Raw genomic sequence first — 27199 nt, 5'->3', positions numbered from 1 at the left:
AGGTCTGTCACGCCCTCGACCCTCTGCAGTTCACATACCAGGAGAAGGTGGGAGTAGAGGATGCCATCATCTACATGCTACACCAATCCCTCTCCCACTTGGACAGAGGCAGTGGTCCAGTAAGAATTATGTTTCTGGACTTCTTTAGCGCCTTCAACACCATCCAACCTCTGCTCCTTAGGGACAAGCTGACAGAGATGGGAGTAGATTCATACCTGGTAGCATGGATCGTGGACTATCTTAAAGACAGACCTCAGTATGTGCATCTCGGGAACTGCAGGTCTGACATTGTGGTCAGCAACACAGGAGCGCCACAGGGGACTGTACTTTCTCCCGTCCTGTTCAGCCTGTATACATCGGACTTCCAATACAACTCCTGCCACGTGCAAAAGTTCGCTGACAACATTGCTATTGTGGGCTGCATCAGGAGTGGGCAGGAGGAGGAGTATAGGGGCCTAATCAAGGACTTTGTTAAATGGTGCGACTCAAACCACCTACACCTGAACACCAGTAAACCAAGGAGCTGTTGATGGATTTTAGGAGGCCCAGACCCCTCATGGACCCCGTGATCATCAGACGTGACTGTGTGCAGAGGGTGCAGACCTATAAATACGTGGGAGTGCAGCTGGATGATAAATTGGACTGGACTGCCAATACTGATGCCATGTGTAAGAAAGGGCAGAGCTAGCTATACTTCCTTAGAAGGGTGGCGTCCTTCAACATCTGCAATAAGATGCTGCAGATGTTCTATCAGATGGTTGTGGCGAGCGCCCTCTTCTACACTGTGGTGTGCTGGGGAGGCAGCATAAAGAAGAGGGACGCCTCACGCCTGGACAAACTGGTGAGGAAGGCAGGCTCTATTGTAAGCACGAAGCTGGACAGTTTGACATCTGTGGCAGAGCGACGGGCACTGAGCCGGCTACTGTCAATAATGGAGAATCCACTGCATCCACTAAACAGTATCATCTCCAGACAGAGGAGCAGCTTCAGCGACAGACTGCTGTCACTTTCCTGCTCCACTGATAGACTGAGGAAATCATTCCTCCCCCACACTATGCGACTCTTCAGTTCCACCCGGGGGGGTAAACGTTAACATTATTCAAAGTTATTGTCTGTCTGTATACCTGCATTGTTATCACTCTTTAATATTTTCTTTATCAGCATGCTGCTGCTGGAGTATGTGGATTTCCCCTTGGGATTAATAAAGTATCCATCCATCCATGGCTGGGAAATTAGTGACCCATTTTAAATAAATAAATAATGGGCTGGCTCGATCTCAGTGGGTGTGCATGCTTGTGCCACTGCGGGAGGTTGGTGAGTAACTGTGGTGAGACACACCTGTATGTGAGGGTGTGGTCTCAATTGCTTCATCGACTTCCTGCAGCGCATTTGAGGCGCTAAGCTCTTTGAGGTGTATAAGGCAGAAGAAGAAAGAAAGGGTCATTAAAGGAAAGGATTGAAAGGAGGGCAGGAGCTAGTGAGAGAGAGTCGGTACAAGATGGGAAGATGCAGGTGGATGGGATTGAAGCTCCAGGGATGGAGTGAGTGGCTGGCATTCAAGAGGGACCTGAAGGGTACTCCTGTTAAGCTTGGGAGGAGAAGCAACCAGAGTACTCCAGAGGGACTCCCCCTACCGGGCCAGAGATGGCACTGGGAGTCCAAGGGAGTGGCGGCTTGGTGGCGCCCCGTGGATCACCATGGGCTGGGCAGAGGGGACACAAGCTGAAATTGAAGGTTGGCTGCATCTGTTGGTTGATGTCTCTCCTTGCTGCAAGGTTTGAATAGGATAAGCCAGAGGGACGTCTGTTTTAAAGGGTTGCACCTGGGCTTGAGCGATTTTTAGAAGACTGTTTCCTGCTTGTTTTAACCTTGTTTTAAGGAATATTTAATTGATTGATTTGGTTTGTTATGCGGTGGGTGCGGCAATGCACTGTATCAGCGTGTGCTCCTAACCTCTCTCTCTCTCTCTTTCTCTTTATTTGGACACTGTTCAGTTGTTTTTTAATAAAAGCACTGGAGCACTTTTGCTCCAACCCCTTGCTTGTGTGTTGTGTCCTCATCCACTGGCTCCTCTCTCGGGTATGCTACAGACAGTGGGTATTCAAGAGGCTCCTGAATGCTACAGGGGATGTAGAGCTGACCCACACCTTCACAATATACACAGAAGGAGCATTAATGAAAGACACGGGATTGGTAACACTACCCTACAGGACGAGGGTTTTTAGGGTTTATGTTAACCTTCGTTGTCAAAAAGGCAAATAAAATGTTATCTGGTAAAAACTTTGTAATATTATATCAAAGAACATTCTGCTTCAATTTCGCAAGTTCAAGTTTATTGTCCTTGGTATACTACAATATAAAATGCTAGGTAGAGGGTATCTGGAGGATTGTGTGCAGTTCTTGTTGCCATACTACATAAAAAGACCAAACATTCAGAGAAAAGCAACCAAACGCGTCCCTAGACCAAAGGACAATGCTTTTCTCCAATAGTCAAAGGGAAAATAAACCTCTTGATTCCTGAGCAGGAAGTTCTGTATTTGGAGCTAATTTAGTTCTTCAAAATCCTTAAAGGAATTGATAAAATTGATCCATCTGAATTATTTCAGTTTAAGAGTGAATTACATACTGAAGTAAACTGGTTGAAAATATGTAAGTTGGATGCAGCGGAGTAGTTCTTTCCACAAAGGCTGCAAAGATGTGTGAGAATCAGTCCTTAAAAAGTACCTGGTTGAGATACTGGGACGCCTTATGTGATGGTGTATGAAACAACCCTTTTGTTTCTTCTTGTTTGTCAAACTTTTTATGTTTGTTAGAATAATTCCAGTTTCATGTGACTCCTTTCGCAACACAGAGCATCAAAAGAAATATGTTATTTTGCAGTTCCCACATGACTCCATTAATTAATCTACAAACCGCTAATAGTTCAAGAGTTGGCAACCTTGGCTGTTGGATTTAAATGTCTCTTTTGGTCTTAAGTTTCAGACAATCTCTTATTCAGGGCCTTAGATTATGTGAATTTTAGCCCTCTTATAAAGCAGGAAAATGAATAGCTTGTCTTTGTGAATGAAAGGAATGCTTCATGTGACCAGTTCTAATGTAACATAACGTTACATTCTCTACCCTGCTAAAGCCAGTAGATGGGTGTGGGTGGAGTAGGGCCTTTTCTGACAAGGGTCCAATATTAGAAATAGCTCTGCACAGGGTGCAAGATCCATGGGGTGGCAGCCATACCCACTGTACCACCCTGAAAACAGTCTGTACCGCATGAATTCCTTATAAAACTGACCTTTGAGTCTCAAAATCACTCCTTTTGTAGTGAATATTTTGGTTAATGAAAAAGCCAGTTAATAGATAAATAACGTTTTAATCTCTCCTCCTTCGTTTTAATGCATTATATATAAAATGTTTAAGTTTTTTTTTCTCTAAATATTGGGTGGAAGTCTGCCCTCCTCGCATATAATGGGGAATGCACTGATATTACATTCTTGCTCTTTAAAAACATAATTCAGTTAAATTACAACTGCTTAACAGATTTGTAAGCAGGACTTCGTTTCAGGTCAAGCAAATTTTTTTTTAACAGAAGTGGAAAGAGATTAGCATATAATCAGTGCCATTGTTTTATAAGAATAATTGTTTCATTTAGACATTGAGGCACCTTTTTACATGTAACTTTCTTTTACTTTCAGTGTCAGTGGACAGTAAAACTTTTAATGGATGATATACTATTGTTGTATGCCACACTTGCCTTCTTCGTTGTGTAGTTTGCCAAGAAAATACAATGTGCATGTTCTATTTAAAGAAGTTTGTGTTGAAGCATCCAGTAAACCTTTTGTTTTGAAACTATTGACTCCTCTTCTTTCTATGACATCATCTTATCTTTTAGTGAATTTTTTTTTTTTTTGAGCAATGGGAGGATGGTGTTTTCTACTCACATGAGGTGACCTAAAAATTCATTATTTGAAATTTAAAGAACTACTACTAACATGATGGTCAGTCTGGATCAGCTAAACCAGGAGTCTCCAGCTCAAGTCCTGGAGCGCTACTGTGGCTTCAGGTTTTCATTTTAACACTTTTCCTAATTACTGACCGGTTTTTGCTGCTAATTAATTTCTTTTGCCTTAATTTTAATTGACTTGCTGTTTAAGACTGACTCCTTTAATTGTTCCTTGTTTCCTTAATTAACAACCAAACAATAATGAGATAGAAAACTAGCCAACACATGACCAGCCACCGGTGTCCATCATACAATATCTGAAAATGAAAGGTGAAGGGCTCAGTAATGTTGACCTGTAGAGGATTTGACAGTGTAAAAAAAAAAAAAGAAAATCAACAGTTTTAGAAATATCTGTCTGGCAGAATGAAAGCCCCAGCAAGCCATGGAGTTAAATAATGGGTTTAATTAACAATAAGAATCTGCTTCTAATTAAGAAAGTGGTTGGAGTGAAATTGGTTGGAGTTTGAGGTCCCAACTTATCTGGTCATCTGTTGGTCATTTCTGCTTGGGTGTTGTTTAAGAGAAAATGAAGCAAGGTCTTAAAAACAAGTCAAGTAAAATGAAGAGAAAATAATTAGCAGCAAAAACTTGGTCATTAATTAAGAAAAGGGTTAGAATGATAACCTGCAGCTACAGTAGTGCTCCAGCACTGGAGTTGGAGACTCCTGCTCCAAACTGCAAAACACCTTAATGTTTGGTTTGAAGCAAATTCTATAGCCAAAGTTTAACTTTGGCTTCAGCTAAAGGAGACTTATTCCTACATTCATCTATAAAAAGCTGTCTTTCTATAGTGCCACTTCCCTTAATTAGCAGTGAGTAAATTATCAAAATGTACATGGATGCATGCATGTTTTTGAGTATGCTCATTAGTGCCGTGTAGCTTTCTTTTAGCCCTAACTGTTCGATTTCCTGCATTATCTTGTGTGATTATGAAATGTTATAGTAGCAAGTAAAGGCATGTAAATTAGTCATCTAGCTCACTGTTGTCAAATCACCTACCTCTCTCATTGGGGACAACTTCTACTAATCTCAGGCTTACATTCTGGTGAAACAATGCATATGTAGCTAGTGATGGGCATGCTTACTCAAAAGTGTCTGCCTGTTTGCACCACAAGCAGTGCCATAGAAAATCAGCGGTGCACTAAACCTAAGAAGATGGGTCTGTCTGTCTGCTTGCAGCTGAACCCCATGACTGATCAAGTTCATGTTTAAGCAGCTAGGCTGCATTTAAGCATAAAATATCAACTTGTGCTAAGCTTACATTGATGTTAGACTTTTCTTTTGTTAAGCTTTCAATGTCATAAGTTTTATTATAGAAATTGGCCTGGTTTGAATGACTGTGCATGGAAGTGGGAAAAGGTGAAGGTAAGGTAAAGAGTGACTGTACATGTGAATGTCATCTTGGTTCATTCCTGTCTAAGATTCCTGTGACCCTGGTACTGGTTTGAGAGGTTTCAGTAAATAGATCAGCAATGTTTTGTTAATGATATAAAATTAATGGGCGTATTGTATATTACAATAGCTATGTAGGATCATATCACAATAGGAAAAATTGAAGATTGCCTAGTCCTAGCTCTTCGTATATCAATGGCTATAGATGTACGTAAGTCTGTATTAGAGCTTTAGTCTGACTACTAAGGCCCATGCACAATGATTTCTTACTTGTCACTCATGTATTCTTTTTCAATATAATCAGTATTCATTAAGTTGACTCCTGTTGCTAATCTTAACACCTTTCATGCTGAAGTCAACATGGATCCTGAGTATAAGGTAGCAGGATGTGGCCTGGACTCTATGCCATGGCCTGTCTCAGCTGTATCTGTTGCTAGGTGAAGCTAATTGTGCTGCTGTGGCATATAATTGAGGCCAGAAAAACACCAAAACAAAGTCTTAAAACGTAATAAATAGGCCACTTGAAAGTAGCAAGATTCGTGGTTTCACAAGGCATCCTCATTTCAGGTGTATAATAATTACAGCAAAATGAAGTTGGAAATGGTTTAAACATAGTTCTTTGGCGCTATCTTTTGTTAAGGAAGAATAAGGATACTTGTTTATTCTAAGTTCTGTTTAAGAACACAAAATATCCTCCTAGCAAAAGTAGAACAGAAATGTATATATAAAATAAAACAAAATCACATGCCTACACCTTCTTTCAGAAATCTTTGTAATTTGAAGCTATGGTTTGATGTATGTAGGTTTTTTTTTGTGTGCGTATTGGTACATTGTATTAATCCCTGAAGGAATATTGTCTTTTTGCGTGACCTTTTAGATGTAAGCACAACAATTAAATTAGTCTAGAAGGCTGATCTATGAGTATTTGGTGCTCACATTTACAAGAATGATTATTTGATGCCAAAAAGGAAAAAAAAAAAGTTTTAGATTTTCCTTACCTAAAGCCCTTTGTAGTGCTCTACCCTCAAATGACTCTATGCTCAGTGGCTGAAAATGGAGTCATTGTGTGGGGTATAGCTGCTTAGTCAGTTAATTGGGAATATTAATTGTCTGTAAAGAAAATAGAGACAGGTGGGCATTGTGTAGCTGCTGTGAAGTATGAAATAGGTAGGAGCTCACCATGCAAAATGCCATCAACTGTATCCACTAGGGCAGTGTCTCCTAACCTTTGTGGTGTCACGATCTAGGTCCCACTTCTTCCGTAAATTTTGCGTGATCGTCAGAGCCGGGGGGGATTAGGCTGGCCCCCCTTGTGAAGTGAGTGTGACTGTCAAAGCGGTAGGTAGTCCAGCGTGATCACCAGAGTGATAGATGCGTCAAGTGTGATGGTGAGTGCTTTCTCAGCTTAGTGAATCGAGCATGATTGTCAAGAGTGGAGGTTGTCCAGGATCGATCACAATCCACTAGCGATTCTGCCACTGTGACACAAGTGTGATTGCCAGAGCAATAGGGAGTGAGAATGGAGTTTCATCCAGGATCGGCCACAGCCCACCTGCAATTCTGACACAGACCATGCCCACAGGTTGGGAAGTGCTGTACTAGGGGCTGGTACTGAGCGATCAGTAGAGCATTGAATGAATCAAGCACAATCATCAATAGACTTTTCCTCCTTAGTAATTCGAGCTGGATGGTCACAGTGGGAGTTGGGGAGGTTGACCAGGATTGGCCATTTCTGCTGTGAATGAAGTGTGATCATCGGAACCCCTTGTCTTGGGGGGAATGATACTAACACACATCTGTGGTATAACTGATAGCTTGTTTTTACATTGACTTCTTCCCATCATACACACATAAAAATAAACAAATATAATTGTGCTGTCTTGCAACACTGTCCCTTGCATGCATGTAGGTGGTATCATCACGTGGTCCCTTTCTTGTAGGTTCTAACCGCCCCATCACTGCAACGTAAGTAATAAAATACAGCAACAGCATATTGAAAAGCATACTGTTCATATTAAATGCTTGAAGACTGTAAATAAAATCTGTGAAAATCTGATCAATATATTTGTAAAATCCATCTGTAAAATGCATAAATGAAGATTTTTTTTGAGTTCCAACTGTTTTCCATCCTGCTTATTCAGTTGAGTGGTGGCCAGACCATGAAGATACTCTTTATGTATTCCAGTATGTAGTGCATTTATTTCAGTATAGGGTACATGTACTAGTGAGAATAATTCATATAAAGATGTCACTTCATACGTAATGAAGATCAAACTGTCATATACAAGGTGTATTTATTCAATTGTAATTTATTTTGCATGATATACATTTGCACTATTAGCAACATTACACATCATTCAGTCCCACCAATGTTACTACTCAGGATTACCTATACTGCTACTACAAATGTGCCAACATAACTTAGGATATGCACATTCACTCACCACTATAGGCCTTATGCAAGCAAATAAGTCCTGTTCTCCAAAAACATTCAAAATTTATCTCAACTACATGTTATGTAAGACAAAAAACAACCCTAGACTAAGTGCCAGTACAACATAATGAACGCTTAAAGACGTGCATTTGTACCAGTTATATCTTGCAGACATGGAAAAATTGTGTAAATTCCACACAGATTGTGGCCAACTTAGACTCAAAGCAGTGGCCCTGGAACTCATAAGCAGGATAGCTTAACAGTGTTCTCTTTTTTACTTCAGAATATTAATTTGCATTAAAACAACTGAAACCTAATGAAAACTTCATAATGTTTCCAGATTGGCACTTGATTTCGGGTGTGCGTATGCCAAATTTCTTTTCTACCTGTCACCAAATGAAAAAGTAAGAATGATGCTACCACCTGCACACATTCATGCGAGCACCAGTCTTAAGAAATAACACAATATATTTTTTGAGTGGTGGGATTAAGCTTCCTTATGTTTGGTTAAATGTTTAAACAATTATTTATTATTTATTATTGCATAGTCTGAGACTTTATGCTACTGTTAAAGTACATTTAATATTAAAAAAGCTAGCTTCCAGTAAGCATGCTTTAGTGGAGAAAAGTGAACTGAAATGTACAGTCTTATATGCACCTAATGTTCGCAAAATCACAACAGATGACTTCATATGGAGGAATGTTCTTCTCCGTGGTGGGGATGTAATTGCTAGGTTTTCAAGTTTTAGATTCTTGTTTGGTTTGATGCATCATTAAATTAGGGAAAAATGCATAATTAAGTAAAAGTAATCTAATTGTTATAAAAAATATAATTATTTTACTTTGGTTCAAATTTGTAGTTACCTTACACTTAGTTATTGCATGTTGTACTTCAAAATTTAATTTTTAAAGACTTTTCCTAAAAGTATGTTTCTAAATGCCAGCACTTTTCATTTCAAAATGACTCTGATGATTCTGATGGATTCCTCAGTTGTCCTTTGAGACAAAGACAACCAAACAGAACCTTTTGGTCAATCATTTGCTATTAATTACCTTCAGATGATTGTAGACAGTAGGCTACCAAAGATCTTCAGTGCTACTTGAATTCCAGCTGGTCATATAGTTTGGCCAACGAAAGAGAAAGAAATGATTTTAACAGATGATGCTATTTTCAGACAATTTGACAATATATTGGAAATGCTTAGATGAATGAATGTTCTTTTAAATCTTGATGTTGATGAAGAAGTCGTTAGTAGTTTAAGGCTAATTGAGCTACTTGAGCTCACAGAACATACTTATAAAAAAAAAATCACAAAGACATGTGTTAATGTTGAATGTTCATGGCTGGAAATTCCAGATGATAATCTATCTTGAGCTGCTGAGGACCTCTTTATCAACATGAACATTTTGAAGAACACTTATTTGTCCAAGCCTCGCCAATGTGTTGCCAAAACATGTAAAAAGACTATACAGAAACCCGTTAGACATTGACAGTGAGCCCGTGCATTCACAAGCCTCAAGAACATTCAGGTAGAGAAGTGGAGACTTTCAGAGAGAGGTTAGATAGTAGCCTCCTGCAGAAGTTGTGGGTTGTTCTTGGGAGAGGGTGAGAGTGGGTGATCAGTATTACCAGGTATGCTACATTAAGAAACGAGAACATCCTGAGACTAGTAGTGTCTTGTCCCCGGTGCATGTTCGTTGTTTTATGAGGTGTTTCCTGTGCACCATGGAACTACTTCACTAAGCTTTGAAAGTATAGTCTGTCAATGTTTAATAAAAGTGCCTATTGCTTGTACATATTTCCATTTTTTAAATTATTTCTAAATGTTTGGCCTGCATCACTAACTATTGTGACTCTTACTGAGTTGAATGCAAGAAAAGCAGGGCTAAAGATCTTTAGCAGCCTACCGCCTACAATCAGGAAAAAGTAACAAACAGAAAATGATTAACCAATAGGAATAGGGTCAGCCTGGTAGTCTTGCTTGACAAGTCACAAACCATCATGAAAAGAGACATTCTATTTTAAAATACTAGCATTAAAAGAGCCTTTTGGAAATGTGACACTGTGAAAAGCCCCATTGATAAACATAAATGGTCTTTAAAAAGAAGGCCATTTTGAAATTATACCTGCAATAATTAAATGAACTACATTACTGAGCCAAGATAACATTGTATTTTATAATTATTAGATGACTTTCATTTAATTATGTGGGGGTTCTTTTTGCAATATAATGTCTCAATTATATATCACTGTACTTTCTTGTGATTATTCTTGTACTAATTCTAAATTATTAATTTCGTTTTGGCAGAAATATTATATAATATAAAAGAATGCCAGGATTATGAAAACACAACTTAAAAAGTTTTAGTGGGTTTGGTAATCTTCTGTTCAATGATAAGGTGTGCCATAGTCTAATCTGGCAACATTGAGCAGAATGTAGAAACCAACTCCTTACTGGAAACCAGTCCATTTCAGGTTACATTTGATCACCTAAAGCTACTTTTACCAGACCAACTTTAACATTATGTCTTTGAGATGTGGTAGAAAATTTCATGCAGACACCTCAGAAGTAATGACCAAGCCAAGATTGAGAGCAAAATCTTAGCATTGACCAACTTTGCCACTACTCTGTTTCAGTGTGTTCCATATTGTTGTACAAAGAGGTAAAATTCTTGTATATACTTAGTGCAATGCATCAGAAGAGTGTACGTAATAAAAATAATTAAGGTAAATTAGGGTTTTTATGGGAGTGAAAACTTGAATGACCAGAATGAACACATTTGTTTTAGATTTTAAACAGTGTGAAGTAATTTTTTATTGCACGATTTGTGATGCATAGAACTACAAGGCTAGTCACCTTTGTAATTTTTTTCGTTTTTTTTAATTGCAACACCATATTATATATTAACAGAATGAGTTCCGTGTAATCTCTTGTAACCTGTTTTTCAACAAAGATTTACTATAAATAAAAGGTTATTAAAATACCAGTAGAGTGAGGAAGAATGTATGTTACAAGCCTATAAATGTTCCTTTTAGCAGTAGTAGAGGAAAAAATAAATATTATTTTCACAAAACTATAGTTTTAGAAAAATTGTGCTTATTGTTATCTGGGCATTTAGTACTGTCTAGCCATACGTCAATTTCCTGAACAGTCTTATTCTGTTGCAGGGAGTTTTGGCTTTGGCAGCAGCATAGAAAGTGAGGAAGGAACCAACCCTAGTTATAGGGCTGTACGCCTATGCTTACCAACAACGCCTCAGTGTAGAGTCTTCAGTTATAGAAATTCAGGGAGGGAACACATGGAGGCAGAGAAAACAACCAAACTTACATTTTTTTACTCAACAACTTTGACTTCTAACTTTTTTAAGTTAATAAAAGTTTGTTTTATGTTCAAGCCTCCAAACAATAACATCTCCTCCTCCTCCATCCTAGTAGGCATTCGACTCTTCTCAGCAAGGCAAAGTGAGGTTAAATTTTCATTTATTTCATCTAATTGCTTTTGTATTTATGTATTTTAGTATTAAGCAGTGTTTAATTTATTTTATACAACCCCAATGTATAATATGCCAATAACAATAGGATTTTTTTTTCATGGTAACGGATTAATCATTTTCCCTTTATTTCTAATGGGAAAAATTCGTTTGGCATAAGTCCTGTTTGGTATAAGTCCAAGGATCTGGAACGGATTAAGGATGTATACCGAGGTACCACTGTGTGTATATATCTATATATATATATACAGTGATCCCTCGCTATATCGCGCTTCGCCTTTCGCGGCTTCACTCCATCGCGGATTTTATATGTAAGCATATTTAAATATATATCGCGGATTTTTTGCTGGTTCGCGGATTTCTGCGGACAATGGGTCTTTTAATTTCTGGTACATGCTTCCTCAGTTGGTTTGCCCAGTTGATTTCATACAAGGGACGCTATTGGCAGATGGCTGAGAAGCTAGATTGCTTACTTTTCTCTCTCTCTTGCGCTGACTATCTGTGATCCTGACGTATGGGGATTGAGCAGGGGGGGCTGTTCGCACACCTAGACGATACGGACGCTCGTCTAAAAATGCTGAAAGATTATCTTCACGTTGCTATCTTTTGTACAGCTGCTTCCTGAAACGACATGCTGCACAGTGCTTCGCATACTTAAAAGCTCGAAGGGCACGTATTGATTTTTGACTGAAAAAACAAACTCTCTCTCTCTCTCTCTCCCTCCCTCTCCCTCCCTGCTCCTGACGGAGGGGGTGTGAGCTGCCGCCTTCAACAGCTTTGTGCTGCGGTGCTTCGCATACACTCCTTTGAAGAGGAAGATATGTTTGCATTCTTTTAATTGTGAGACAGAACTGTCATCTCTGTCTTGTCATGGAGCACAGTTTAAACTTTTGAAAAAGAGACAAATGTTTGTTTGCAGTGTTTGAATAACGTTCCTGTCTCTCTACAACCTCCTGTGTTTCTGCGCAAATCTGTGACCCAAGCATGACAATATAAAAATAACCATATAAACATATGGTTTCTACTTCGCGGATTTTCTTATTTCGCGGGTGGCTCTGGAACGCAACCCCCGCGATGGAGGAGGGATTACTGTGTATATATATACTAGTCATTTAGCCCGTTACAATAACGGGCGCTAGAACAGTAGTGCATAAACATTAGTAGGAACACTCTATATTAAATGGCAAGGGACTTTGACCTCATTCTTTTTGTTGGTCGTATTTTTCTTTCTTTCAGCCTTTCTTTTGTTGATGTTTACTTGCTGAGCTGACCGTTCTTCGTGGGCTGCCGCCGTGTATTGTGTGTCTTTAATTTTCTGTGACAGTAATACTGTCTTGTACGGCTCTATTCAATAAGGGCGTGCACAAAAAGGCAAGCTTCAAAAGGGCAACCTCAATTGAGCGCGGCGAATAAAGGCGTTCGTAGATAATTTAGTTCAAATGGCTCTGGAATATGTGAAGAGCAACAAAGGTGCAGATCTTTATTTACGCGCGCCTTTATTCACTACGCCCAATTGAGGCTCGCCTTTTTGTGCGCGCCCTTATTGAAGGATAGCGTCTTGTACGTCCGCTGGCTTGTACGTCCGTAATATACCTTTCATTTTCTCTGGCAGTAATACAGGCGTGCACGTCGGTAATATGCCTTTAATCTCCTCTGACAGTAATACTGGCTTGTATGTGGCTGTAATATGCGTCACTGTATTGTGTACCTTTAATTTCCTCTCGCAGTAATACTGGTTTGTATTTCCGTAAAACGCCTCTAACTTTCTCTGACAGTAATATCGCGCGTCGCACCGTGCCCCGCGCATGCGCACTTCATCAGAAGACACCCACACACGGACACCTGGACGCACATAGGGATTTTTTTTATATATATATATATATATATATATATATATATATATATTTTTTTTTTTTTTTGTGTTATGTACGTATGTATGTATATATAAAAAAATATATATATTGTGGACCACCAGGGAGCGTACAACCGCCCTAACCTGACACAGACAGGCAAAGACACAAGTGCAGCACTTAACACACTTTTATTTCGTGGGAATTGTGTATTCCTCACTTCCCAGAGCACAGTACAATGTACCAAAATACAATTCACAGTCCTTTTCTTCTCTTCTTCTCTCTCTTTCTGCTTCCACTCCTCTTCCGGCAAGCTTCATCCATCTCCTCCTGACTCTGTCTTCCTGAATGGAGTGAGGCAGCCTGTTTTATGTTGCTCCTGGGAGTGTTCCAGGTGGCTTTTTAGCGTTACCTGGAATCACTCCCAAGTACAATGGAAGTTCAAAGTAGGGCTCTGCAGCTCCCCCTGGCGGACCCCACGGATCCCAACAGGGCTACACCAAACTCCAACTCCCTGCATGCCCTGCGAGAATCCATTCTGCCACAGCCACCCAGGAGGGACTGCCCTCTAGCATCACAGGGGAGGTAGTACCTGACAGAGATGCTTTCTCTATCCCAGTCCTTCCATACATATATATAATATAAATGTAAATTTTTCTCGGGAGAGTGCATAGATGTACCCTTATACATAAAAGCCAAGAAGGTGCCAGTTTTGAAGTGAAATGATATGAAAGCGCTGGGAGGAATTTACGTTGAGCATTTATTTTGGCAGCAACAACAGTTTCAAAAGGCACCACTGGGTGGACTTATTAACCACAAAGTTAAGGATAGTTTTCTGTGCAATGTTGGTGTGATTATATGCAATAAAAGAGAGTCACTATACAGGTTTGATGGTGTTAGGGGCTCATCTGCCCTGAATGATTGCTACTTCAAAGGGCGGCTTTGTTGTACAGTAGTGAGCATCCCAGCTTTCAGTTCCATATCTGATCAGTTCTTATATGTACTTTAACCTCCTAAGTGTGTTACATTTTTTCTCAAAACAACATGTAAAAAGCAATGCATTTTTGTCTTGAAAAATTACATATATATTAAATTTTGTCTTTCTACTGTAAAATGTGAAAAACACTAACAGTATAAAGTCAGAAATGTTGAAAGTATATTGATACAAATACTAATAATAATGAATAATAAAAATACTAATACTGCATATACTGTCAAAATGTGTTGTTTGTGTGGTATATTATGAAGCATGGTGAAATACACAATCCAACATCACAGTCGGGGCAATAGTAGTGTGATTCCTTACGGATTTTGTTTCCAGACTGATCAGCTTTTGAATGGCACACTGCACGTGTGCGATTGACATGAGCATCACTTTTGGATTCATCTGAATCACTTTCGGTTTCATTGTCCATTTCAATTTCACTGCCTGAAAAGAGATTGGTGGCTCAAAATTGACCAAGTGTCTTTGTAGTTATATGATGGAGAGAGTGGGCCTGTGATCAACTGGCACCCAATCCAGAGGTGTTTCTTGCCCAATGCTTATGGGATATACACCAGCCTTGCCCGGTAACACCATATTGGACGAAGTGATTTTAAGGGTGTTGTATTATATTACCTGGGACTGACACAAGCTAATCAGTGTGGTTTGGGCAACTATTCACTCTTTTAGGGCGGATGTCGACTTTTGTCGACAAGATGGGTTGAGGGTGAATGTCGACAAAAGTCGACATCCAGGGATAGTGCGCGACAATCAGCTGTTAGTGGCGACAAAACTCACTGTCACGTCACAGGCATTCCCTCTGTGCTTGGAGGAATGCTAGACTCATTGACTCGGCAACTAATCCTTGCGTGTGCATGAGTTGCCAAATGTAAACAAAGGCAGGATGGCATCGACATGTCATTTGGGAGCGAAGCAAGTGCAGAAAAGAAACACTCGGCAGATGATGTTTTGTGCATTATCGCGGAGTCAGACTCTGATTTTTCAGAATTGGATTTAATTGACAGTGATCAGGAGATCGAGCAAGAGAGTGAGAAGCCAGCATCAGCTGATCGAACACCAGCCGATGCCGCGCCAGCTGATCGCATTTGCGCAGCCGATGCATCTATGGCAAGGTTCGCGTGGGAGGAATACACAGTCATTGATCCGTGGGAGCCGAACTGGCTACCGAACTTCACAAGACGGCACGGCTTGCTGTTGGACTCGACAGATCACCAGCTGCTGGACTACTTCAGGCTGCTCTCTCCTGATGCTGCTTTTCAGCTACTGTCAGACGAGACAAACAGGTAGGCAGAGAAATTTTTTGAATCGCGGGCTGCGCTTGCATCGCACAACAAAAGACGAGATGAAGGGCACTGTGGCATTACAAATAGAGATGGAACAGAACTGGTGATATAACTTCAGGGAGCATTGGTCCAAACGTGCTTTGTCCCTTGGTGGCTTTGGACAGGTTATGCAGTGTGATGATAGGTACGTGATGCTGCAAAGTTTTATTCACTTCTGTAATAACCAGAAGCAAATCCCAAGGGGTGAGCCAGGCTATAACGCCATGCATAAAGTTCAGCCCCTGCTTGACATTGTAGAACCAACATATAAACAATTTTATCAACCTGGTCGTGATTTGTCTGTGCATGAATCTATGATAAAATACAAGGGACGCCTTTTTTTCTGCAAATATATGACAGACAAGCCCACAAAGTATGGCATAAAGGATTTTGTACTGGCAGAAACAAACACTGGTTTCTGCCTGAAAGTAATTACATATACAGGAAGGTATTTTTTTCAAAGAGAGAACTGTCCCTTGACAAGTCAGGTTGTGCTGGAGCTGCTTCAGGGCTATGAACATTTGGGTCATGTTGTGTACATTTGGACAATTTTTATACATGCCCAGAATTGTTCATGGAGCTACAGAGCAGAGGAATTGGAGCTTATGGCACAGTGAGTGTGAACAGGAGACACAGGCCTTCACAGTTGAAGCCAGACAGGCTGAAGATGAAAAGAGGTGACAATACGGTTTTCATGCGGGCAGAAAACTTGGTGGCAGTGGCATGGCACGATGGCAAACGGGTGACTTGCCTCTCTACAGTACACACTAACAATATATGTGTGCAGCAACAGACAATTGAAAAGTAGGCACCAAAGCAACACATATTGTAAAGAGTGCAATGTGGCAATAACTGAAATTGGCTGCTTTGAGCGAGATCAGACTTTGCACGACTTTGCTATGTAAAATGTATGTGATATTAATGTGAAATCATAGAGTATACAACATGCAAGACAGAAACATTTGTCAAAAGTAAATATTTTTTGCTAATTTGACATGTTAAACAATTGCTTTGTGTTCTTTTTAAAAAAATGTTAGTTTTTGGAAAAATATTCAGCCCTGGGAGAAAAGAAACAAAAATAAAATTAGCCCTAAAAGAGTTAAGGAGGCTACCTGGGTCACTCGTTCAGGAGGTACTGTACACTGAACATGGTCCTCTGGAAGAACACTTGGGAGAAGATGGGATAATATGCTGGTCAGGACACTTGGAGATTATTGTTGGAATTAATGAGATCTATTTCTTCTCTGCTTAACCTGAATGGGATGAATTATAAGTAAGCTTCCATAAACAAATAACTAAAAGTCATTTCATCACTTACTAGCATTACCTTAATGTGTATTAGTTTTGTTTGTTTTAAATGATGCCTGTTTAGTTGGTTACCAAAAGGTCATAGTCATTATGAGACTGGTGTTCATTTTTTCCCACACTATACTTGTTAAATGAAACATCACTCTGGACATTTGGTTATATTTTATGAATTTGCATTTTGCGTTTATAAGAATTACTTATAAATGCTTTTAAATTACTTCAGTATTTTTTTTTTTTGCCTGGTGCCTTCTGACTCGCCTGTATGAGAAAACCCTAATATATGATACTGTTTGACTTAATCTTGATGCTTTTAGGGGTTCCTCCCCTGTGTTCGGTGCTCTACACTTGAAAACCCCTCCTTTTTAGGCCATTTTGGGCCATATTTTCTGCAGGAAATTAACAGCCTTATGATAAAGAGTAAACCAACAGGCGTCCTCAATAAAACCAAGGGTTCACCCTCTAATGGGATCCGAGGGGTCAAAATGACTCCCTTTCACAAAACACTGAAAAAATGGGCATTGGTAATGTATTCATGTGGAATGTCATCTTATGCAATAGTGAGGTTTGTGATCATGAATATATTTTTGATATCTGAGTTTTTACCCAAGGTCCTAGCCCTCTTAAGAGCCACTTCCAGAAATTAAAAAATGTCAAATTGCAAACTCAAGCATATGGAGTATGATTTCACACTATTTCAAGGCCAGTGATTATGAATATGATGTGATATCTTGATCCTTTAATAAAAATCTCTATGGACCTATCAGAGTACTAAAAATAAAATAATTTTTGTTACAGTCGAGAATATTTAGACTTTAAAGATTTAAATATTTCAAATATTTGACACAACTATTCTGGTTTATAATGTAAATCTACCTCATTAAGTAAATCATGTTCTTAGGAACACCCTTAAATTAGGGTGCCTTACACTAATTCCAACTTTTTGTTTGCAGGGTTTTTTTTTTTTTTGAACATCCCTGTTCATTGGAATAAGGTTTGGATTAGGGAATCCCCGGACATTTTTCATTCCCACATTCCCGGGAAGTAAACTGCTGTAATTCCCGGGAAAACGGGAACGGCCAAGCTTGCATATATAGCATGTAAAAGTGTAAAAATCGATCAAGAAATAACAGAGTTATAGTTGAAAATAATTAAGGTGGCGCCATTGGTGCAGTTTGCACTTCATCAGACAACAGCTTTGAACAGCAACTTGAAACTGCAATGCGTCAGTCTGTTGCATCCATATTATCTGTGCCAAGAAACTTGCCATCACAGAATGATGACAAGAAACTGGATGCATCAGTAAAAGCTGAAATGGCGGTGTTTCAGAGCAACTCGGGTATTGTTTAGAACAAGTGTATCAGTATCTGATGATTGTGCCGCCTACTTCAGTGGAGGCAGAGCGTGCTTTTTCAGCGGCTGGCGTACTCTGCATGAAGGTGCGCTCTAGCCTGGATGACCACACGCTGGACACATTGTGCTTTCGACGCTCTTACTACTGCAACTAACTAGATACATGTACTTATATGACAGCAAGAACAGCTTGTAGATAAGGTTAATCTTTTATTTGTGTTAACATATTGCAGTAGTTTTATTAAAAATAAGTGTCGGTCGTTCTAAAACCGTTTGCATGTGAGATGCCCATGCACTGTGTCATCCCCGGGATTCCCGGGAATGAAATGCGGGATTCCCAAATTCCCGGGAATGGATAAACCCGTCCGGGAATGGATTCCCTAGTTTGGATCCCATAATTGTTCTTTTATGTAAATCATGAAATGAGATGCCACTCACTATTCCACTCTATGTATTAAAAAGCACCATCTTCTTCATTTAACTGAAACACAATCCATTTTACCCCAATAGACTTTAATGTTCTTTAGTCTCCTTTTTGCTTCACTTCACTTAGAGAAGCATATGGCATACCATCCAGCTATGTTTTTAAGAATGAGAAGACGGTTGCATTTTTGGAACAGTTATGTATCTTATTTTAGCACTTCTTGCTTTTTACGGAGGGTTATTTTTTTATTAAGGGCTCAGACTAAGCCCCATCATCAAGGGATAAATCTGAACACCACAGTCCTGGGAAAGTGGGTGTTCTAATAGTTGGATTTATGTAATGCTAGGTCATTATTTGAAGTATACAGTATGTATTTTTGGTAAGGTTCTTTTTCTTTCAGTTTTACATGTTTTTAGAAAAATCCAGTACATTGCCTGGCCAAAAAAAAAGTCATCACCAAAAAAAGGTCACACACTCTAATATTTCGTTGGACCGCCTTTAGCTTTAATTACAGCACGCATTCGCTGTGGCATTGTTTCGATAAGCTTCTGCAATGTCACAAGATTTAGTTCCATCCAGTGTTGCATTAATTTTTCACCAAGATCTTGCATTGATGATGGTGCACTAGGCATGATGGGTGCATCACTTCATCTGCCTCTCTTCTTACCCTGATGCGCCCATCACTCTGGAACAGGGTAAATCTGGACTCATCAGACCACATGACCTTCTTCCATTCCTCCAGAGTTTTCTTATGGCTACACAGCTGTTCAGTCCCAATCCCTTGAGTTCCCTTCGCATTGTGCGTGTGGAAATGCTCTTATTTTCACTATTAAACATAGACCTGAGTTCTACTGTTGTTTTTCTTCGAATTGATTTCACCAAACGTTTAAGTGATCGCCGATCACGGTCATTCAGGATTTTTTTCCGGCCACATTTCTTCCTCGAAGACGATGGGACCCCACTATCCTTCCAGTTTTTAATAATGCGTTGGACAGTTCTTAACCCAATTTTAGTAGTTTCTGCAATCTCCTTAGATGTTTTCTCTGCTTGATGCATGCCAATGATTTAACCCTTCTCAAACAGACTAACATCTTTTCCACGACCACGAGATGTGTCTTTCGACATGGTTGTTTAAGAAATGAGAAGCAACTCATTGCACCAGTTGGGGTTAAATAACTTGTTGCCAGCTGAAAGATAATCGCCTATGCAGTAATTATCCAATAGGAGGCTCGTACCTATTTGCTTAGCTAAATCCAGGTGGCGACTTTTTTTTTGGCCAGGCAGTGTACTTGAAAGTATTATGAAGTGTGTTATTTGCAGTCTCAGTGGTAGTATTGATTTTTTTCATACATTTAGTGTGTTGGTCATAGCTGTTCATTTTTCTTTTTTTTGCTTTGCTTTCACTGATTTGGGATTTAATTGTTGTGCGTGGTTATATTATAGACTGTGTCACTCACTATCTTCCATCATTTATAAACAGATGCTTTGAGAAAACCAAAACATAGTGTGGTTGCTGAATTTCCGGGTCCTAACCACCAGACACTAGTGCTACGATCATTAAAAAATAAACAGAAATAAAATAAAAATAAATAAATAAATAAAACATTACATAGTAATTAAATTAGTCTTTGGCTTTAGAAAAAACATGATCTAAACATAAGGAAAATAATTACTGTGCTTCTGCAAAAGTGCCCTTGAAATCCATTATTTTCTATTATTGGTCACACTTAGTTTTAAATGCATGCAGCAGACAAATTGACAGCACTCTTTGTAGCATGACATTTTAAAAAGAACAAGACACCCATTATCGAAGCTTGCTTATCCAGTTCTGGAACCTCTGTGGGCAGGAACAGGTGGAAGGCAGAAGGAACCAGCTATTGAATGAATGCCAAGTTTACACTGGGCATAAATATTGCAGTGAGTCATTCAATGTAGTGCCTTTTGTAGTTAGACACAGTTTTGCACTAAGAAATATTTCACTGAATCTGTACATAGTAACTTCAAAAGAAAGCTCTGTGTGGGTTCCCCGGAGGAAGGATAGGCATCCTGTCTGGGATAAAGGAAGAAATCATACCTGGCTAGGAGACCATAATGAGAGGGCCGAGAAAATGGACTCAGCAGGAGCAGGTCATTCCCCAACACGACATGTAGCAATGTCTCTCAGGGCTAATCCCAATTAGGATGCCCATAGGGTTCCATGGGAAATGGAGTCCAGAAATGCAGCGCTGTTGGGGGAGGACTGCCCTGGTTTCCACATGATCCAGAATTGCTCTGGATGACTGGGATAAGAGACTGTAAGCAATTCCTGAGTCGTGCTTAAAATAAATCTCGCTGCCTCATTGGGGTGAGTCAGGAGGCAGTAGTCTACGCTCTTGGAGGTGAGAAAGAGCAAGATCTTAAAAGGCATATACTGGTTGTAACTGTAATTGTATTGAGCTGTCTCAATTAAAAATCCTTACATTTGCACCTGGAATTATGTTGGGTAGGCGGCACGGTGGCGCAGTGGTAGCGCTGCTGCCTCGCAGTTAGGAGACCCGGGTTCGCTTCCCGGGTCCACCCTGCGTGGAGTTTGCATGTTCTCCCCGTGTCTGCGTGGGTTTCCTCCGGGCGCTCCGGTTTCCTCCCACAGTCCAAAGACATGCAGGTTAGGTGGATTGGCGATTCTAAATTGGCCCTAGTGTGTGCTTGGTGTGTGGGTGTGTTTGTGTGTGTCCTGCGGTGGGTTGGCACCCTGCCCAGGATTGGTTCCCTGCCTTGTGCCCTGTGTTGGCTGGGATTGGCTCCAGCGGACCCCCGTGACCCTGTGTTCGGATTCAGCGGGTTGGAAAATGGATGGATGGATGGATTATGTTGGGTCATATGTGTCTGGGGTTTGGGGGCTCAATGGTGCCCCCTGCTGTTCACATCTGTTAATAAACATTATACAGAGAATCAAGAGCCAAATTGTAGTTAAAGCATTATGCTTAAGCCCTTTTTAGTTGTTTTATTGTGGTATTGTTTTTTGCACTTGACCTCTGTTAAGAAACAAACTTGTATTTTAACTAATAACAACATAGTAACTTCCAAAACACACATTTCCCAACAATAAATCATAAACGATCCAATACAGTAACTACTTATATGTATGTTGTTTAGCAATCCTTCAATATTGACTTTGATGTTGCTATCAGGAAGTCTCAGGAGTGGAGCGCAGGTTCAAATGTGACCCTTCAGCCTGCAGAGTTCATCTAACGAGTCAGACCACAATTGGTAAGCATAGCCATTCCTAGTAAGTAATATCGCTAAGATTTTTACAAATCATTTGGCAATTTATTTAATTAATTCTTCTGAACAGAAGTATATTTCATTTGATCAAATAATGGCATGGGTGGTGCAATGGTTAGCACTGCTGCCTCTGAGCCCAAGGGATGAAACTGTGACTCAGACAAAAAATTAAAAACATCACACAGTGACCAAGTACTCTGGGTTTCTTTTCTCAGGTTTTGACTTAACTGTCTCAGTGAGAGTGAGCATGAGCACATTATGGAGCCTCATGGTAGACTGGCGTGTCACCCAGGCTTGATCTTGGATTGGCTCCCAACTACCTCCTCTTCTTATCGCTGCACCAAATTGGATTTGTGTTGGGATTACAAGAGTGAATAAGGACTAAGCGGACTGATTTGGATTAGCTGTCAAAGCCATCAGCTGTTTTGCTGGAAGAATATGTGACTTGGATAAATAGGTTTTGCTTTCACTTTGACTGTATCACATAACAATTTGGAAAGACATGGGATTACCTTTTATTGAATTTGTATATTTAATCGCTTAGTTATGCTGACACAGTATATTCGTTCAGTTGAACTAAAAATGGTTTGCTGTTGATTTTCATTTCTACTCCGGATGTGATGCTTCATGTTTCAGTGTCCAACAATACTTGACCAGCACTGATGGATTCCACTTGCCCTGAAACTGCTTTTCCATTCTTGCAATGTAATTTCTGAAACCTTTCACCCTGATCATCACTAACTGCGCCAAGGTTGGCAAAGAACAATTTCAAGTATAAATGCAGGAAGTGAATCTTTAGCGACACGTTGCACTTCATGGCTTTGTATTGCTGAAGAGGGTTGTCAACCAGCTGAATCTAGTTTGGTGTTCTGTAGTTGCCAAGAAAATTCTCAACAACATCTTTGAATGTCTTCAATGTGATTTCCTTTGGCCCCAATAGTAGATCACTGATGACGTGTTTGATTTGTGGACCAACAAAAATGCCTTCTTTAATCTTGGCATCAGTTATTCATGGAAACATCTATCTTAAATATTGAAATCCTTCACCTTCCTTGTTCATTCCTTTCAAAATAGTTTTCACTAGTCTAGATTTTATGTGAAGAGGAGGCAAAAATCTTTTTGTGTTGACAAGTGCTTAATGTGCCACATTTTTTCTGCCCTGTATGAAGTGCTTACAAAGTTTTTTAATATGCAATGAAACTCTTTTTAGTTCAGCTGTCCCATTCACAAATGAAATAAGACGACTTGGTATAGCCGAGCTGCATTCCTAGTACAAGTGCCACTACCTTTAGTTCACCACAGATGATGTACCAAAAAGATAGGAACCAACACTTTAGGAAGCACATAATTGCCAAATCACCCTTGCAAAAAAAGGACATTTCTTTTAGTCTCCCTTCACATAACATTATACTCCTGATTCTATGAAAGGTAACTGTTACATTCCTTTTGCTATTTTCCTGAACTCAGAAAAGAATTATTGCTAATTCAGTTTATAATGGTGTAATTCAGTAAGTGTGCATTGTGGCTGATGTGTTTTTGAGCTGCATGTTAAACGACCTACCCAAGTGACAGAACAGAAATCTTCACAGTGGACAGAGAGAGTATAAGAAAGGTGACAAAAACATTCTTTTAATTTGAATAGCCTACTGATTATTTTAAAGGAATACTCAACAAAAAAAATGAAAACATTTTCATGTCTTTCTAACCCCACAATCTTTATAGTGATGGCCAATAAATATTTTAAAGGAAAATGGAGATAACAAAATTAATGATACAGTGAACTTGAATAAAACATTCATGGAAAAAAAGCATCAAATTACCTGTGCAGCATTATCCAAATATCAGGTATCCAATCTTATGCTTTCAGTGTTCCAAACTTGTGTTCTTGCTAACATATTGGTAAATAAACCACTTACAAAAATACACATTTTTTTTTATCTCTATTCTGCATGAAAACCTGAGATTGAAATGTTTTCTTAGGGATTACTACAAACAAAAAAAGAAAGAAAGTAACGTATAATTTATTTCTTCTTTGTTATGTGGGTGTAAGTGTATAATAAAGGTTAACATAAAAATTACAAAAAGTAGGTCATAAAAAATACGAACGGATGGTGCCTAAAAGTTAAAAACATTTAAGGAACTAGAAAACACTAAAAAAAAAAAAAAAAAAAAAAAGGATTTCAAAATGAATAGTGATGTAATGTAAAAAGAAATAATAAATGAACAATAACCAAAGTTGTATTACACCTGCGAATATCTCATTACTGATATACAACGATGCACTTGGACACATCATTAGTGATATGTTTCCTGGGTTCATAGGGTGTTTTGGGTCTCACAATATCATACACCCTGGTTCAGGTGACCCAGCCGGGATTGATCAAGCTCCAACTTGCGTCGCAGCAGCATTAAGCCACGGCTCACCCCTCTGAATCGACAAACACCTTGGAAGCTCTTTCTGGCTGTCCTTTCTGGCCCACTAATACCAAGCAGTGTGTAGACTCTTTAGAAAGAGTAGCCGGCAAAGCTTCTTCAGCCTGCTTCCACTGGATGGCGGTGTGTTCGCTACCCCTTCCTCCAGCAATCCTTCAGAAGCCCCTGGTACAGCTTCTTCTCAAAAGCCTCCTATATATGATGTTCCCAGGGTACCGTCAGTTCTGTCAGGGCAAGGTGTTTTGAGGCCTCTGACTGAATGACAATGTCTGGTCGTAATGACGTTGTGGTGATAGGTGCTGTAAGCTTAAATTGCTTGCTGAAATCTGCCATCATCTGTCAGCCCTGTGCAGTGGAAAGTAGACCTGCAGTGTCACTCTCCCAAATTCGTGCCACTCTCCCTACTTGCTGGCTGGGGGCCTTTTCACCCACACTTTTTGGACTATTTCACCCAGTGACAGAGCTTCAGATGCTTAGAGATTCTGGGCTCTGTGTTGTGATTGCAGGCTGGGCTCCTTCTGCATCTCACCAGGGTCAGACCCGATGTGCTGTACTGTAGCCTCCTGCACCAAGCATTTTATCTTGGTCTTATGTATTTTAAAACATTTCTGGTTCTTGCAGGCCTCACCACAGATGCATCTCATAATTATACTTCCATTTACATTAGTCGTCATCCTTAGGTCTGTCCTTGCGGAGTTCTCATTCTCCCCTAGGAGAATGCTTGAATGTGGTTCCATAGCTTATTGTAGGTTCTTCCATTCATAAGTGCAGTGCTGCTAAACACTCCCTGTTGCCATCTTTCCAAGCTGTCAGCTGCCTTTCCAGTAGTCACCAAACTGTTATTGGTTGTTAACATGTACAATCCAACTTGGATATTAATCAGTTTTTTTCTTAGTTGTTTTTGGGCAAAGGTAATCTTGTTAAAGTGGTTTCCTTTTTATAAACATTCAAAGCAAACTGTGAATGTTAATTAAAAAGATGAAAAATTACAATTAAGCAATGCTTGATTATTAGTTTGGGTTTATTAAAAGACAATGGATTTTCAACATGGTGTCAAGCACCCCCATACTCATGCATATATTTAAAAAAAGAAGATAATGTAGATGATTTTTGGTTATGTCATAATTTATAATACAACTAAAACAGAAGTGTACTGTGTATATATTTGTCTTAAAAAATACAAATAACCCAAGCTGTTTGCTTTAAAGTGAGCTAAGTTAAGTAAACATCATTGCCACTTTTCTAAACCATGCAGGTACTGAACAAGAAAGTACATGTTGTGAAAGAAAGCTTCTTCTGCAGAGCAATGCTTAATGTTAGTGCCATCAATCCTTTCAAGAGAGTTTATCAATGTAAATGTGTATCCAGTGATAAGACCATGTGCTGCAGGTCAATTAAATGTGTGTTATGCTATAAACCTGCTGACTTTCCAAAGAATATAGCTAAAATGGAGAAAGACCTTAATTATCTGTCATTTTGTTCTCCTTAGTATTTGATGTTTTCAAGTCCGAAATTGATGTGCTCCATATTTTAGAAGCTAAGAAGTGTTGCATTCTCTGTTTTAAAGATATTAATTATCATTTAATGTTTAAGCTTTACATTTTTTTCTTTTATTATTTGCACTTGAAAATGGCCCAGTTTCTCAGTTATTTGCACTGCCACCTCACAACCGAACAGCTGAACTCTGCTCTTCTCTTTGATGACTGTCAGTTGGAGTGGTATGAGTGTGTCTGTTTTCTCTACCAGACAGTCACCCCATGCAGGCTCAGCTGCTGCTGCTTCCTATCCACCCGGTATTGTTGCAGTAAGCTATGGTTGTCTAATGGAAAAAATAAAATCATTAAATGAATGGATACTTAACAAAAACAAAATGTGAGCTAGAACTTTCAGTATACACTTTTTAGCACTGTTGTATTGCAGAAATTACACCAATTTTACTTATCTTTTTATGTGTCATTTTCCCTATACAGAACAAGAAGCATGCTGCTAATTTGCACTTCAACTGGGTAAAGACGGCAGAGTCGTGAGTGCTGCTTGCACTGTTTGGAAGCTGAACTATGGGGAACACTGCAACAAAGTTTCGCAAGGCACTTATAAATGGAGATGAAGCACTTGCTTACCAGCTCTATGAGAGCAACCCCCAGTTCAAGGAATCCCTGGATCCAAATACCTCATATGGGGAACCCTACCAACACAACACTCCCCTTCACTATGCTGCAAAGCACGCTATGACTCGTCTGCTCAGGTGAGGGTCTGCTTGTTAATTACTTTATGTGATGGATGCTGTACTAGAGTGTTTTTTTTCTTGCAGTTCATATTTTAAGTGTTTCCTTCTTGGTTTATATTTGGAGAGCTAATAATGTCAATTGATAAATTGATCAGAGTACAAACATTTAATTGTATTGCAGGAAAAAATAAGCATACAGTTATTAACTTGATTTTATTTGGACATACTACACATTAATTCGACTGTTGCAGTAGAGTGGTTACTCTATCATATTTAGACATATTAGACTTTCATCAGGCCCTCCTTAAGTAATTTTGGGTCTTATCCCAGCAGTACTGGGTACAAAGCAGGAAAAACCCTGGATATGGCTTGAGTCCCTCATGGGCTCGTCCTCAGACCAGTTCTTTAATTACCAGTTAAGCTAAACTGCACATTTCTATGGTAGGAAAGTCTGGAGAAAAAAACCCAAGCAGAGACAAAAAGGACATTGTAAACTCTACACAAACAGGATTCAGACCCATACCACTAGATCCATAAGGCAGCAGGACCACCCATTACACCACCCTGCCCAACCCTGGTAAAAGCAATTTAATATAAAAGTGGGATAGAAATAAATGAAAAGGTAAACTACATTAATGAAATTATATTTGGTTTAAATATTTGGAGTTGTGTGAGAGATTCAGGTCACCATGCTGTTTTAAAATGT

At 39.4% G+C, this 27199-nt stretch overlaps 1 protein-coding gene across 7 annotated transcripts in view; it reads left to right on the top strand.

Annotated features, from left to right (window-relative positions):
- ankib1a (ankyrin repeat and IBR domain containing 1a) overlaps positions 1-27199 on the top strand; it is a 393960-nt gene that overhangs the window by 88069 nt on the left and 278692 nt on the right. For all 7 annotated transcript variants that reach the window (XM_051936157.1, XM_051936159.1, XM_051936161.1 and 4 more), the window contains one exon: positions 26237-26511. In XM_051936157.1, coding sequence (XP_051792117.1) covers positions 26324-26511 — 188 coding nt within the window. In that variant the 5' untranslated portion in view covers positions 26237-26323. The remainder of the gene's footprint in view (positions 1-26236; positions 26512-27199) is intronic.

This window comes from Erpetoichthys calabaricus, chromosome 13 (assembly GCF_900747795.2).
Source record: "Erpetoichthys calabaricus chromosome 13, fErpCal1.3, whole genome shotgun sequence".
Lineage (NCBI taxonomy): Eukaryota > Metazoa > Chordata > Cladistia > Polypteriformes > Polypteridae > Erpetoichthys > Erpetoichthys calabaricus.
Note: the sequence above shows the minus strand (reverse complement) of the source record. Positions and strands in the feature narration are given on the sequence as shown.